Source organism: Lepidochelys olivacea (genome assembly GCF_965140295.1).
Source record: "Lepidochelys olivacea isolate rLepOli2 genome assembly, chromosome: 11".
Taxonomy (NCBI): domain Eukaryota; kingdom Metazoa; phylum Chordata; order Testudines; family Cheloniidae; genus Lepidochelys; species Lepidochelys olivacea.
This window is the reverse complement of record NC_140421.1, coordinates 70167547-70181489: the sequence shown is the minus strand read 5'-3', so window position 1 is coordinate 70181489 and position 13943 is coordinate 70167547. Positions and strand designations below refer to the sequence as shown.

General features: G+C 44.5%; 1 protein-coding gene across 2 annotated transcripts in view; it reads right to left on the bottom strand.

Moving 5' to 3' along the window:
- The window catches only part of COL6A3 (collagen type VI alpha 3 chain), a 109765-nt gene that overhangs the window by 20419 nt on the left and 75403 nt on the right, over positions 1–13943 (bottom strand). The window contains exons 24-38 of one of the 2 annotated variants that reach the window (XM_084643471.1): positions 13581–13643; positions 13110–13172; positions 12322–12384; positions 11545–11607; positions 10432–10482; positions 9872–9907; positions 9703–9765; positions 8931–8993; positions 7313–7345; positions 7173–7209; positions 7058–7069; positions 6369–6862; positions 5396–5495; positions 3825–4529; positions 2127–2229 (exon numbers count right to left, since the gene is read on the bottom strand). In XM_084643471.1, the coding sequence (XP_084499597.1) occupies positions 2127–2229; positions 3825–4529; positions 5396–5495; positions 6369–6862; positions 7058–7069; positions 7173–7209; positions 7313–7345; positions 8931–8993; positions 9703–9765; positions 9872–9907; positions 10432–10482; positions 11545–11607; positions 12322–12384; positions 13110–13172; positions 13581–13643 (1949 nt within the window). Of the gene's footprint in view, positions 1–2126; positions 2230–3824; positions 4530–5395; positions 5496–6368; positions 6863–7038; positions 7210–7312; positions 7346–8930; positions 8994–9702; positions 9766–9871; positions 9908–10431; positions 10483–11544; positions 11608–12321; positions 12385–13109; positions 13173–13580; positions 13644–13943 lie in introns of those variants that run through there. The other variant, XM_084643470.1, reaches the window with a different exon arrangement.

Here is a 13943-nt window from a genome sequence, read left to right as displayed (position 1 = left end):
CGGCGCTGTAGGTATCCTATAGTACAGGGGTGGGCAAACTACGGCCCACAGGCCACATCCAGCCCGTCAGACCATTTAATCTGGCCCTCGGCTCCAGCCAGGGAGTAGGGTCAGGGGTTTGCCCTGCTCCGGCACTCCAGCCGGGGAGTGGGGTCAGGGGTTCGCCCTGCTCTGCGCGTCGTCTCCCAGGAAGCAGCCGGCATGACCCCCCTCCGGCTCCTATGTAGTACACGGAGGCACGGCCAGGCGGCTCTGCGCACTGCCCCATCTGCAGGCACCGCTCCCGCAGCTCCCATTGGCCACGGTTCCTGGCCAATGGGAGCTGCAGGGGTGGCACCTGTGGATGGGGCAGTACGCAGAGCTGCCTGGCCACACCTCGGAGCTGGATGGGGGGACATGCTTCCAGGAGCTGCTTGCGGTAAGTGCTACCCGGAGCCTGCGCCCCAATCCCCTGCCACAGCCCTGATCCCCCTCCTGCCCTCCGAACCCCTTGGTCCCAGCCCAGAGTCCCCTCTTGTACCCCAAACCCCTCATCCGCAGCCGGAGCCCTCCCCTTCCCCCTCCACCCCCCATGCCCCAACAGCCTGCCCCATCCCTGATTGCCCTCCTGTCCTCCGAACCCATTGGTCCCAGTCCGGAGCAGCCTCCTGCACCCCAAACCCCTCATCCCCGGCCCCACCCCAGAGCCCACACCTCCAGCCGGAGCCCTTACACCCCTCCCCCATATCCCAACCCCCTACCCCAGCCCTGATCCCTCTCCCACCCTCCGAACCCCTTGGTCCCAGCCTGGAGCCCCCTCCTTTACCCCAAACTCCCCAGCTCCACCCCAGAGCCCACACTTTCCCTCACACCAACCCAGAGCCCCCTCCCTCACCCTGAACTCCTCATTTCTGGCCCCACCTCAGAGCCCACACCCCCAGCTGGAGCCCTCACCCCCTCCTGCACCCCTACCCCCAATTCCGTGAGCATTAATGGCCCACCATACAATTTCTATACCCCTCAGGCCAAAAAGTTCGCCCACCCCTGCTATAGTATAAGCTTTTAAAAAGAAATTCATTGTTCTCATTTTCAGACATACCTGTCCTGCTTTTTCTATCCTGTCTATCACCATACGAGCTGAATCATCTTGCCACACATAGACTCATAGCAATGTAGGGCTGGAAGGGACCTCAAGCGATTATCTACTCCATCCCTGCCCACTATGGTGAGGCAGGACCAAGTATACCTAGACCATGCTTTATGGCATGATTGTGGTATGAGAGAAGGCAACAACCCTTACCATGCACGACATCCCATGATAGCACAATCATTTTAGCAGTGATTTACAATGATGCCAGTGAAGTAAGAGAAAGATACACAATTAATAGATGAATAGCGAGGTATATTAGGCTGTCTTGCTTGCTCTATACCTGGAATTCTCATTCAAATTACTGGGATTTTCATGAAGAGAGAACCTGGAGGATGGGTCCATTGACATGACTTGTAAATTTAACATAAAAAAATCTGCTTAGGAAAATACAGGACCAAGATTTTCCAAAGATGCAAGTCATAGCGAGTGTCTTACTTTTGGGGTGTCCCACTTGAGACCCCCTAAAGCAGTGTTTCCCAAAGTGCCCCCTAAGGGAGTGCAAAGCACTAGCTGGAGCAGGAGATGTATAAATTGAGAGGGGTCAGCTTTTAACACCACCCGGCCAGGTTGAATGGGAGTGTGATTGGTTTCATTTTCCTGAAGCAGAGGATCAGCTTTCAAAAGTTTGGGAAATGCTACCTAAGAAGGGCCTGGTGTTTAGACAGTGCTGAGCAACTGGTCTCTGTAAATCAGGTCCTTTTATGGTGGGCCAAGTTGAGCACCCAAAACCATCAACCACTTTTGGAAATCTTGGTCCAAACGAGGAAGATAGTTTTATACGCTGCATAGTATATTTGTATATCAAAATTATCTAAAGACAGATGTGCTGCTCCTTTGCTGCAGCACTAAGGACAGCAGGCTCAGAAACACTTAGATGCCCTGTGGGAAGATCCAGGATTCAGTTTAATTCAGTATGACAAGGAATATGAAGACAGTGCTTGTCCCTCAGAGATTTGGCTTCCCAAGCCTAATCTGTTGCAGAAAAACTCCTACTTACAATGTTTTTTGGCCAAATTTAGAAGAGCTCTTTGCTGACTGATCACCTTGGAACCAATCACATTGTTTCCGTATGTCTGGAGACAGGTAAAAAGAGTTTTCACCTAGAGAGAGAAACAGCTCAATGTGAAATGTTGTTTTTTAATAATGGTAATACCTTTAAAAAAATGATTAATCAACTCAGCATAACAATTATTTCATGTTAATTTAACCACATTGATCTCACTTTGGCCACAAAAGACAGCGGACCTGTTTTAGGTTGGAATGTTGTGTTAACGACTATATTATAATATCTCTGGCACCAGCTCCATTGATCACTACAAGAAATTAAGCTGTTGCTTAAAACGGTATATTTATTATTTCAAGACAGCAACAGCTCCATGGGGATCATAAGTTTTAGATTTATATCAGGACAAACCATAAGAATACATTGGTTGAGCATATTAGATAATGCCTAAACCCTGCTGTACTTAAACAAAACCCATGTGTTCCCACAGTACAGGCTCAGCGGAACGTAATATTTTTCTGACAATTTAAAGGATCTAGGCCTCCTTCCTGCGGAGATGGGGAAATCAAGCTGCAGAGTTCTAAACGTATATTTTATTCCCAGGTGCCGAGACTGTATGATGGTGGGTAGTTGTGGAGTCTGCAGGGGGAAATCCCAACACTTAGGCTTTGTTAGCCCAATGGGTTGCTTTTGGTACTGCAGCAGGCAGATTGTGTATTGTAGGAGAGACAGTGCTGTGAAGAACCCCAAGAGGGTGAACATAAACACTAGAGCTAATGGCCTCAGCAAAGCACCCAATTCTCCTCTCAGTGGGCCAGATCTCAACTTGCATAAGTTGAAGTTAATGGTGAGTTGTGACCATTTGCACCAGCTGAGGCCAGTAACATTACACTTGCTGACAGGCATTTCTGGTGCAACAGAGATTTGGTTTTCAAGGCACCTCTAAAGGAGCCATGCACAGTAAGTTACATGGAACTCAGGTTACTGCCTCTGAATGACAAAGGGCCGAGAAAACTATTGGGATCTGAATCTTTGGTCAGCGTGGTTTACATCACTAAATGCCTGAGCATTACGCTCAGAGAACGGTAATTCCTCATTTGAGCTGTTCAAATATCGCCAGGGTGGGGTGCTGGGGTGAAGAGGAGAGCATGCTTAGTGAGTTTCCAGCGTGCTACAGGACAGCAAGAAACAAAGCTTCCCTGGGCCTGCCCCTGAGAATCTCCTCAATCACTGTGGTTCTTTGAGCCACCAAAGACTTAGTATGACGAAAGATTTTGCACTGCCCAAAGCAGCCAGCCCAGAACTCCCTTTCTGTGGAACCAATTGGCATCTACAAGATGAAAGAATAAAAAAATGTTATAATTAGGGCTGACTCGAAACTGCAAAATGCAGATTCAGAGCCAAAGGTCCCCAAAGAGCTGAGCTGCCTAGATTCAGAATTTTAATGTATGGACCTAGGCACCAGGCATCTTGATTGGTTCCAGAGGCAAACTTGCCTAACATCCTCAGGTGTTCAGATCTGCAGTTCGGGCTTGAGGCCCATCTCTAGTTAAAATCAAATAAGACAAAAAAGCCATGCCAACAACTGCTAATTTTCTGTACTTTCATTCTGTCCCCATCTCCAAGCTGCATTATCATATTAACATCTTTATTCTTCCACTTTCCCCCATGCCTGTGCTATGTTCTACTTACTGCTGATAAACGACGGTAACAATTTTGCAAAGCGCAGTAAGGGCTCTTCATGCAGCTCAGACGGCTTCTCGACTAATTTGAAGAACACATCATTTGGCTCACTAGCCAAGCTGTAGATATTCTTGACATTCACTTTCTTGCCAATGCCAAGTACCACGAAGAAGTACCCTTTGCATTTGGCACCCAAGATAACTCTTTGAAGGTGCTCAAGTTCTTGCTTTTTAACTTCTCCAGTCATCATCAAAACCATGACTTTCAGATCCCTGGGGTTTGGTGCACTTTCAAAAACATGTCCCATTGTGTATTTAATTGCACTTCCCAGAGCCCTTGTGCCATATAGCTGGGCCATTTGGTTCAGAATGAAATCCATCATCTTGTCTTTGGACCTATAATCTGTTAGGGACAGCTCTACTTTTACTGGCAATGAGCTTGAGTTGCTTTCGTATTCATAAGGAGCATGCTGGAGAACGGCCACTCTTGCATGGTGCTGTGATGCCTTTGGATTAGAGCTGATCTCCAACTGATTTACTATGTAGGAAATGTACTTCTTCATCTCGTTGAACTGCAAAGGAGTGGTGCTCTCAGAGCTATCCAGGAGGAATGCCATGTCAATGTCTACATCCGTGGGGACTGCCCTCCTGTCTCTGAAGAAAGGCCTTTGAGAACTAGGACTAACGCCACAGACGGGATCAGGATCACATACATCTAGAAAAGAAATACATCCTGTTTCATGTGCACATCCATAAGACAATCATTCCTTGACATAGTTATCATCTATTTTCTGACGAGATCCAACAATATCACAGATGTGGTCTCCCATAAAATACTTTGGCATGTCATATGCCTGGTGAATTAATAGTTTTGCTATAAAAGCAAATCCAATAACAGTTTTGCTTGTTTCCACACTGTTGGCATAAATTAAGCATTAGTTCCAGTAGGTGCAACTGAATCAATTACAATTTTCCTTAATTATATCACGTAGCTATGTAGTAATATGCTCAAATTGTATTTATTCAGCTACTGAACATATCTTCTATATTGCTCTTACAATCTAATTCCCTCATAATATGAAATACTACCAAGGCTCGAGCAGAAAGCAGTAGGTTATATATCATATATAGAGGATTTCATCCCGAGGCATCTTCAGTTACTTGAACACATGTCTACTAAATCAATGAATTTCACACTGTGCAGTCCGTCAAGCCCTTTCTAGCCAACTGGAGAAGGCAGTATTTTGAGCACTAAGAAGCAGGGGATTGAGACATTGGAAGAGGAAACAGCCCATGAAAGGAATATGAACATCTGATGTGATCTGCAGAACGCAAAAGCTGGAGAACCACCGTGTTAAACCGCAGTGTGATCCAGGCCCTTTCTGCTGAATGTTCTCTCTCAAACATAACAACTCAGCAAAAAATAGAAATGTGAATGTATCCCACCTCATACTGCATATCGGCTGACTCCTGATTGTGCTTCCATCACACCAAAACTTCCATTGGCTGTCATGGGGCTACTCGTGTAAGACAAGGCCCTAACTAAACAAAATTATAACGAGGAGAAATCCAGTGCCTTACCCAAACAAATGTGACATGTCAGTAGTCTCCTAATGGTTTGATTAAGTGGAACCGCAGCGGTAGGAAGGACAATAGCTTGTCCCACTGCACTGTTATTCATCTGGTTTAGACAAAAGCAAAAAACACAGGGTTCATAACACAGTATTTATAAGTTTTAAACGTATAAACTTCTTAGGGTAAGGGTAGTCTTGAACTAAGGCACTGGATTGGGGGTTAGAGAGCTGGATTCAGTTCCCTAATCTGCCATACATGCCATGTGTGACCTTTGGACAAATTATTTAATCTCTCCGGACCTCAGTTCCCCAACAGTAAAATGGGGATAATAATGTGGTACTTCCATTCTCCCCCTGCCCCTTCTTTTGTATTGTCTGTTTAGATTGTATGGTTTTTAAGGCAGGGGCTGTCTCTTGCTATGTTTGTACAGCACCTAGCACAATGGGTGATTGGGGCTTTTGGGTGCTGCTGGGTGGGATACTAATAAATAATAATACTTTCTTTGGAGCTTACTCAGATTTTAAGTTGTATTTCAACACACAGTATAGAGATTTCTTATTCTCTGTGTATGAGAGACCTCTCACCCAATTCATTCACAAAATGCCGTTCATTCACATCAGTACCTTAAGAGTGAGGTACTTGTGTGGGTATTTTACTGAGATTGTAAGTTCTTTGGGGCAGGGACTGTTTTTGTACAGTTCCTAGCACAATAGGGTCCTGGTCCGTGACTAGAGCTTCTAAGAGCTACCACAATACAAAGAATCAATATTCTCGTTCCACAGCATGCATTGCACTGGGAAAGAATTTTGGAATATGCATGAAGCCTGTTGTTTGTCCTGACAATGTTGCTCGGAACTAGGCATTTGAAAGGCTTGAGCCGATGCCTACATAAGTCAATAGAAACGTGCCCACTGACTTCCATGGGAGCTGACAGAGCTCATCAAGCAGAAAGGAAAGAGCAGGAATGAGTGGTCCAAACCTGCAGTGCATTTATGAGAGCCCGATCCTCTCTGTCAGTAAGGAACACTGGCATGACTCCAGCATCGTACAGCTTCAGCACCGCATCGTTAAGTTGTGACGATGCTCTTGTTGGGCCATTGCTGAAGAACACAGCCACCTTCCTCATCAGAAAGCCACTGCGTGCACGCTTGAAGGTGTTTCTGGCTACAAAGGACATGGCAGTTTCCAGGCTGCGCTGCTTTGTCGTCAGGGTGATTTGGAGGTTCTGAAGCTGTTCCAGGAGATTGGCTTTCTTCCTGGCATCGGCGAAACGGATCTCCGTGGTGACATCACTGTTGTAGGTCACGACTGCCACACGGGCACCCCGGGGGCAGTTGCTCTCGGCAATGATTAGGTTGTTAGCCACTCTCAGCACTGTCTGCTTCATTCGGTTGAAAATGTTGTTATTGACACCTGAGGAGGTATCTATAGCAAATGCCAGTTCTGTTGGGTACACAGGGCATTCCTTGGGGCCTACCCGAAAGATGGGTTTAAAACAGTTAATATTAGATGATATTATTAAATAGCAAGGACCAGATCCTCAGCGGGCGTAAATCAATTTACCTCCATTGAAGTCAACGGAGGGTATTATATCGCCTGAGGCTTTGGCCCTGAATAAATATATATATAAAAATTACTACCAGACAGTAAACAATCAAAATGACTTACCATAGCAGCAAGCTGTGAATAATTAAAAGAAAGTGATTTAGTTTGGTCAGTTTGTATAACATGATCAGCAGCACACAAGTGAGCCACAGAAACATGACAGCACAGAGATACTTACGACATTTATCTTTGATGCTCCGGATAAGTACACATTGCTTTAAAGAAGAGGAAAAGGAAAAGAGAGAGAGAGATAAACACGCCATCAAACAAAAGGTATTTCAGAACAAGATGGAGGCAGAGAAGTAATATTCAACTTACATCTTTGGATTCGCCTCTTTCACCCTTAAGCCCCTGTTTAAAAAAAAGCTTGCATTACAATACATATTGATGGGATGTTATACCAAAGTCACTTAAAATTGTTATTCAGCCAGTGAGCATGTGAAAGTAAGAACAAAAATCTGTATATTTTAATTTCCATCTCCAGGAAGAAATCGAAACTTTCTATCCTTATCAATGTTATACAGTAGAATCCCTATTTTACAAACTACTTGGAGATGGAGGAGCTCATAAAATCAAGGATCTGTTGTATTTCAGGCATGCAGGGGCTCTTATTGCTCATCTAAATCATTGCAGTCACTGTTAAGCACCTGGTGAAATTCACCCCTGTGCAGAGGATCACCATCCCTTAGGATCTCCGCATAGGGCTTATGTGAGAATGAAGTGCTACACAGACCTTGTGCAGGCCCTGGGCACAGGGGGAATTTCACCCATGTGAGTGTTAGGGTGACTTTGTGCCTTGCCCTGGAGGAGTACGCACACTGGGGCTAAGGCAGTCACAAACGTTCCCCCCCACACACACCCAGCTTGCCTCATTGGGTGAGAGTTATGTACCATCTTGGTGAGGAGCATGAACCGCCCTGGCAGTCGTCCCCTGGGACAATTGCCAGAAAACAGATTCAGGGCAATGCATTTCAATGACTGTAAAACAATGGCTAACAGGCAGGCCCGGCCAGTATAAATGGCATGTAATTAATTAAACAGAACTAATTATCTCCCAACGTATTATGTTCCTGGGTGTCTGAGACGCAGGATGTTTTCTTAGGGCCCAATCCTGTGCTGGGATATGTAGGCCGCTCCACGTCCATACCCAGGAGTAAGCAACTTGCTTACCACTTTTGGTGAGTGTTACTGGGCTGTGCAATGGAACAGCTGCTATTCCACATGTTACACTAGGTAGCACAGGACTCACTTAGGACTCACTTCTTCGCACAGAAGAAAAAATGGCATGCTGAGTAAGGAAAGGGGATACAACAAAAAGCCCTGCAGATTTAACAGATGGGTGACCTCCTGCCACTTTGAAAACAAGTAGCCACACAACCTCCACCTCCCATCCAGGGTCCGTGCAGCTGCAGGCTTGGCAATCTGTCCCCAGGAGCCCTGCGAGAGAAGTTCCCGAGTACTTATGACATTGTTAAGGGGTGGTGGATTTAGCTGGTGTATTTGGGTGGTTTCTATTTGACCAAACGCTGAGAAGGAAACTTCCCACGTGGAACAACTAAAGGCCAAATGTCAAAGAAATGTACATTGATAAACTTCTCAGCACGTACTAGCTAGCCTCCTCAGAGTGCCTTGCATCATGCACTGAACCTGGAGCATGTATGAACATTGTTCAGTGATAACAACAAGCTAGGAATTTATAAAGCGAGCACAATGAAATCAGGATCCCATTATCCTCACTAGACCCAAAGGAAACATGCAACATGTCCAAGATAATGGAGGATGAATTTGCCAGAGTGTAAGATAAAAGGAGGAAAAATAGAGCTTATTTCAGTTGTTGGCAAACATGCTACATATTAATGGAAAGGGAAATTAGCAAGTTCTCTGGGGACAGTGAAGCCAATCTACTAGACCAGCTGTAAATACAATGAACACTTACAGGTGGTCCTGGGTATCCAACCACTCCGATCTGACCTGGTTCCCCAGGCTCTCCTGCATTCCCCTGAGAAACAGTAGAGTAAAGATCACCAATCCACATTTGATATGTTTGAACACAAGACTAGAAGAATGTCCCGAATGCTCTTCAAGGAGAACAGAGTCCTATGCACCTCACTGGAGGTACGTAGGTGCTAATGAGTTATGAGCTTTGTAGCGTACAGTCCCACTAAGGAATAGGTGTCTGAAATACAACCGGTATAACCTCCCATGGTGGATTATTTTTCAGAATAAAGGCACTAATATAAAAAAGTGGCTTCCTGAGGAATAACCTTGTCCAGCTGACTACAAGTGCAATATACAGCAGAGCAATATGTCTATGCTCTAATTGCAAATCCAGACATGAGTAGCCAGCCGGAAAGCTTGGTACATGTTCACCTCCTCCCTCATCCGTGGAGCCAATGTGCAGGGTTTCTTCAGACCAATGGCTGAATTAGTCTATCTGTGGCAGGCAAGTCCCCTCCCCCGGGAAGAATGGGACCGTCTGAACAGGGCTGCATGCTCCAGTGTAACGAAGAGCAAAATCTGGCCCAACCGATCACTCTCCCAAAGCTGCAGCCTAGCAATCGCAATCACTGGGAGCAGGAGAACCCCCAGAATAGCGTGAATGAGGAAAAAACATTGTGCAGAACTCACAAAGCCCTGGAGCTAAGCAGGCTTTTACTCCGTTCTTGCGTAAAGGACTGCATGAGAAACCGTGTCATGGTAAAACTTACCCTGCGGCCTCTGTTTCCTTTAGGGCCAGGACCTCCACCACCACCTCGAGATCCAGCTGCGCCCTGTTTAGAAAACAGTATAAACAGGAGTTGTAGCAGAAGATAACATAAAACAGAAATTTGCTACTCTTGCAGAACATGAAGGGAAGTTACATAAGCTCAACGGTACCTTTGGCCCTGGGTATCCCGGGAATCCTGTTTCACCCTGTAGTAACAGAAAAGTTTTAGGGTTTAAAAAAATTAATCTTGCTTCTGAAGACAGGTCCAAAGCAAATGTATGAAGGAAAAGAACCGGTGGAGGAAAAGTGAATGAAACTGCAGACTCATAATGTTGATATGATCAAGAGAGAATAAATGGCAGCTGGCTTAAAAATCTGATTGTTATTGGACTGTTAATATCAAACAAGACCGAAATGACAGCCGATGCTGCTATTTCTGAAGTGCCATCAGTAGGCGGACAAGCTGCACTGAGGAGCTAACAAGCACAAAGGCACCCAACACATATGAAGGAGGAGTGGTTTGACCGGCATCTTGTTGTGATTCAATAATCAGACGCACTAGAGCAGATCCTTGCTCCTATGCACAACCCCACTGACTTCAACTAGACACCCCCACGCTCCATGCGTGTGGATCCAACTGGAGGATGGAGGTCCTTGTTACCGCCAGGGTTTCGGTTGGTTTTTAAGGTCCTTGAAGCGATACTGTTAGACATGTTGTGGCTGCGCTTACTCTTTTGCCTTTAGGTCCTGGCCTGCCGACTCCATCTCGCCCATCTTCTCCCTAAAATTGGCAAAGATGAAAGCATTAATATGTAACACATGTGCAAGGATTATTGGTGCAACGTAAGAGTCACAAAAATCCATTTAGTCCAGAGCCAAAGTCCATAGGAGTCAATGGAAAGAGGCTTTTGAATCAGGCCCTTTTAGAATTAGTTACTTAGAGAGAAGTAAAAACAAAGATATAAAACTAAAAACAGGCTTGGTGCATATGCACTCTGGGTGAAATCTGGCCTCGTTGAAGTCAATGGGAATTTAACTATTGACTTCATTGGCACCAGGATTTTACCCTGGTTGTATATCAAGTTGCTCAAAAGAAACCAGAAGTCTCTCTGAACCAGTATATCAGATAGCTATTCTATTCCTAGAGGAACCAGGGGAACCAATCCAACACACATGAAGTCAATGGAAATTTTGCCACTGCCTTCAGTGTGAACAGGATTGAGCACCACTTCCCTGATCTCACCAATACTTGTGCATATGCTTAACTTTACATAAGTGCTGATCCTGCAAACATTCACCCAAACGTGTTTGTTCCTCCTTATTTTAGATGACCAACCATTATCCCTCCTACAGTTGACTTTTAGGACTGCAATCTGTATTAAGCTGAGAATGGTAGGAACTATGGTGACTGTAGGGTATACATCTAGGCTCTGTGCAATGGGCCAGAAAGAGACCTAGCTACCACTTCGGGGCAACAGGGTGAATATCCCCCATAGAGCTGATAATATTTCTTGCACTGATCTATACACCTGTTCTTGCTCATTGTGAAGAATTCTTAGGTATAAAGGAACAGATAGTAAGAGGCAAAAAAACAAAATCACTTAATAGTATCCCCTCAGCTAACGTAAAGACTCCTCCAGAGAGTGATTGCCATTTAAAAAAAAATGTTCACACAAGAGTAAAACTATGATGTATATTTCTTCTTTATATGTCACCATGTAAAATACAAAGACCATAGGCAGGACAATAAAACTAAATTTTCTGCTTTTATGGAATTTTGCACATTTATACCAGAATGGGATTTAGCCCAGCATCCTTTAGAGCTGCACAGGACAATGCTTACTGTCTCTCCTCGAGGCCCAGGAAATCCAGGCTGTCCTTTTGTTCCAATATCACCAGGTTCACCCTGAAAAAGGGAGTATTCATTTAAGCCCTTATCTCTCTGCTTATGCATTGGTTCTTTTCTACAAATGCATCTGTAATGGTCCCTTACAAGCAGGAATGCATGGCCATGTTTACACAACTAAAAATGTGTGGCTAAAGCCATAGCACTGTTTATCTTTTTGCCTGATCCAGTGATTTCAGAGACTGTGTGAAATACAGAAGCTGCAGTAATAAGTGCCACCATTTGTCTGTTATGAGCGTACCAACAATAAGGCCAAAATACAAAGGGCCAGACATTTTGCTGATCGAACTCCATGGCGAAGTTATAACAGCAGGTTTGGTGGCCCAATGGGTATATATGAAGAGGGCATAACAGTGATAAGGATCACGAAAAAAAGGATTGGATCATTTTCTGGTGCAAATCAGCTAAGTCAATCAAGCTACACCAATTTACACCAGCTGAGGATCTGGCCCAGAATATTATGAATCTCAAAGTTGTTTTTATTTTAATAAATGTGTCTTCTAGTTCAATGACATAGGATTCCAGTAAAGCAGCCAGTGGCTTAGCCTTTACCCTGCTTTGTTCCACTCTACGCAAACTCTTGAAGATGATAAATCACAATTTTGCTTGAACATGTTGATTGCCAGTATGTTTAAAAAAAGAGATTAAACTCATATTCAGCAGCTTTTCATTATTATTTTAGGCACTGATGCTCAATATTGATGCTCACCGTACCTTTTGTCCCAAGGGACCAATCCTGCCCCGATCCCCGGGTGGTCCGGCAGCACCACCACCACCCTACAATAGAAAGAAAAGAGCCAAAATTTTGCAACATGTCAATAAAGCTCAGTACATTGAAATTAAATATTGGGGCCTAGCTCCATAGCTCATTTAGCATTATTTATTAATAACATGTGTATCAGCCACACCAAACAATCAAAAGGTTTTGCTCAACAGTGGAAATCACCTATTAGCTATTAAGACTGAGATCCATCAAAGCCACTTAGGGGCTCAGATGCCCAGTTCCCATTGATTTTAATGGGAATTGAGTGAAAAAACTGAGTCGGTGTCATTGTTAATATCAATCTACCCTGTCTATAGACTAAATGCGTTTCAATTCCTCAGTAACTCTTTCTTCTTTCTCCCTATCCCCCTGCCTTAAAGACTTAGGCACCTTGACCAGAGAAGCAGGGGGCCGTAAGTCAAGTACTCCAACCACTAGCCACCTGGCCCTCCAAGCCCCCTATTACAGGGAGTTTGCCTGTAAAAAGATTGGAACTTGGTCAGAATTTGACCCAATGAATTTCAAATTCATGTTCATGTCTAAACCAGTAGTTTGGGGAACCTTAGCATGAGCTTCAAATAGAATTATTTTTGCAAGGCCTGGGGTACTGGGGAGAAAGACAAATACTGGACTTCATTCAAAGTCCCACTGAAATCAATGGAAAGATTCTCATTGACTTCATTTAAATCAGGTGCAGTAAGTTTCTTCTCCCAGAATGAGAAGAACAAGAAATATTTACCCTTGGGCCAGGAATGCCTTGCTCTCCTCTTAGACCTGGAGTCCCAATCTGACCGGGAGGACCCTGCATATGGAGAAGATAAATACTATATAAGGTATAAAATATTAAAAGACTGAGATAATATTGTTAAAATGAGACTGGGAGGGAGAACCAAAGTTACAAGACTAAAAGACAATTCTGAAAACCATGGGGACCAGTTCCAATGTTTCATGATGTGACCAACACACCATAAATATAATGAGTGACTCATGTCCTGGGGCAGAACAATCGGGGCCCCTGTCAGCCACAGTGCAATCGACAGATCATAGTCACCTTGCCATAATATTCAGAAGCAGTTATGGACAAGGTCTCAAAGACATTTACCCAGAACAAGGCAAGCTGAAGCATATTGCAGTAGCAAGGTAAAGGAAGCAACATAGCAAAGGAAAACATATTTAGGCTGTTCAGGAACTGTCTGTGAAACTTACTAACCTGTGGCCCTCTTGTACCCTGTTCTCCCACGGTTCCTTGTAGACCCGGCGCACCTTTGGCACCCTTAAAATATAACATAATGCAGATTAGAATGGGAAGATCTGGGGTCACAAACAATTTTCAGTGAGTCCCAACTAGCCTCCCTTTCTTTATGGCTAGATGGGAGGGGAGTTATGATGTTTTTTCTCTTGTAACCTGAGGTCACAGTACAGAGACGGTTGAGAATCGCTGATGTAGAGACATTTATGCTCCTGTTAGCTTGTCTTCCACTTTAGCAAGAACAATGGCTCTGATGACTGGGTATTCTAAGGCCTCTTCACACTGCTCTGGCGATGTAAAGAGACTTTACTATAAATGAGAATC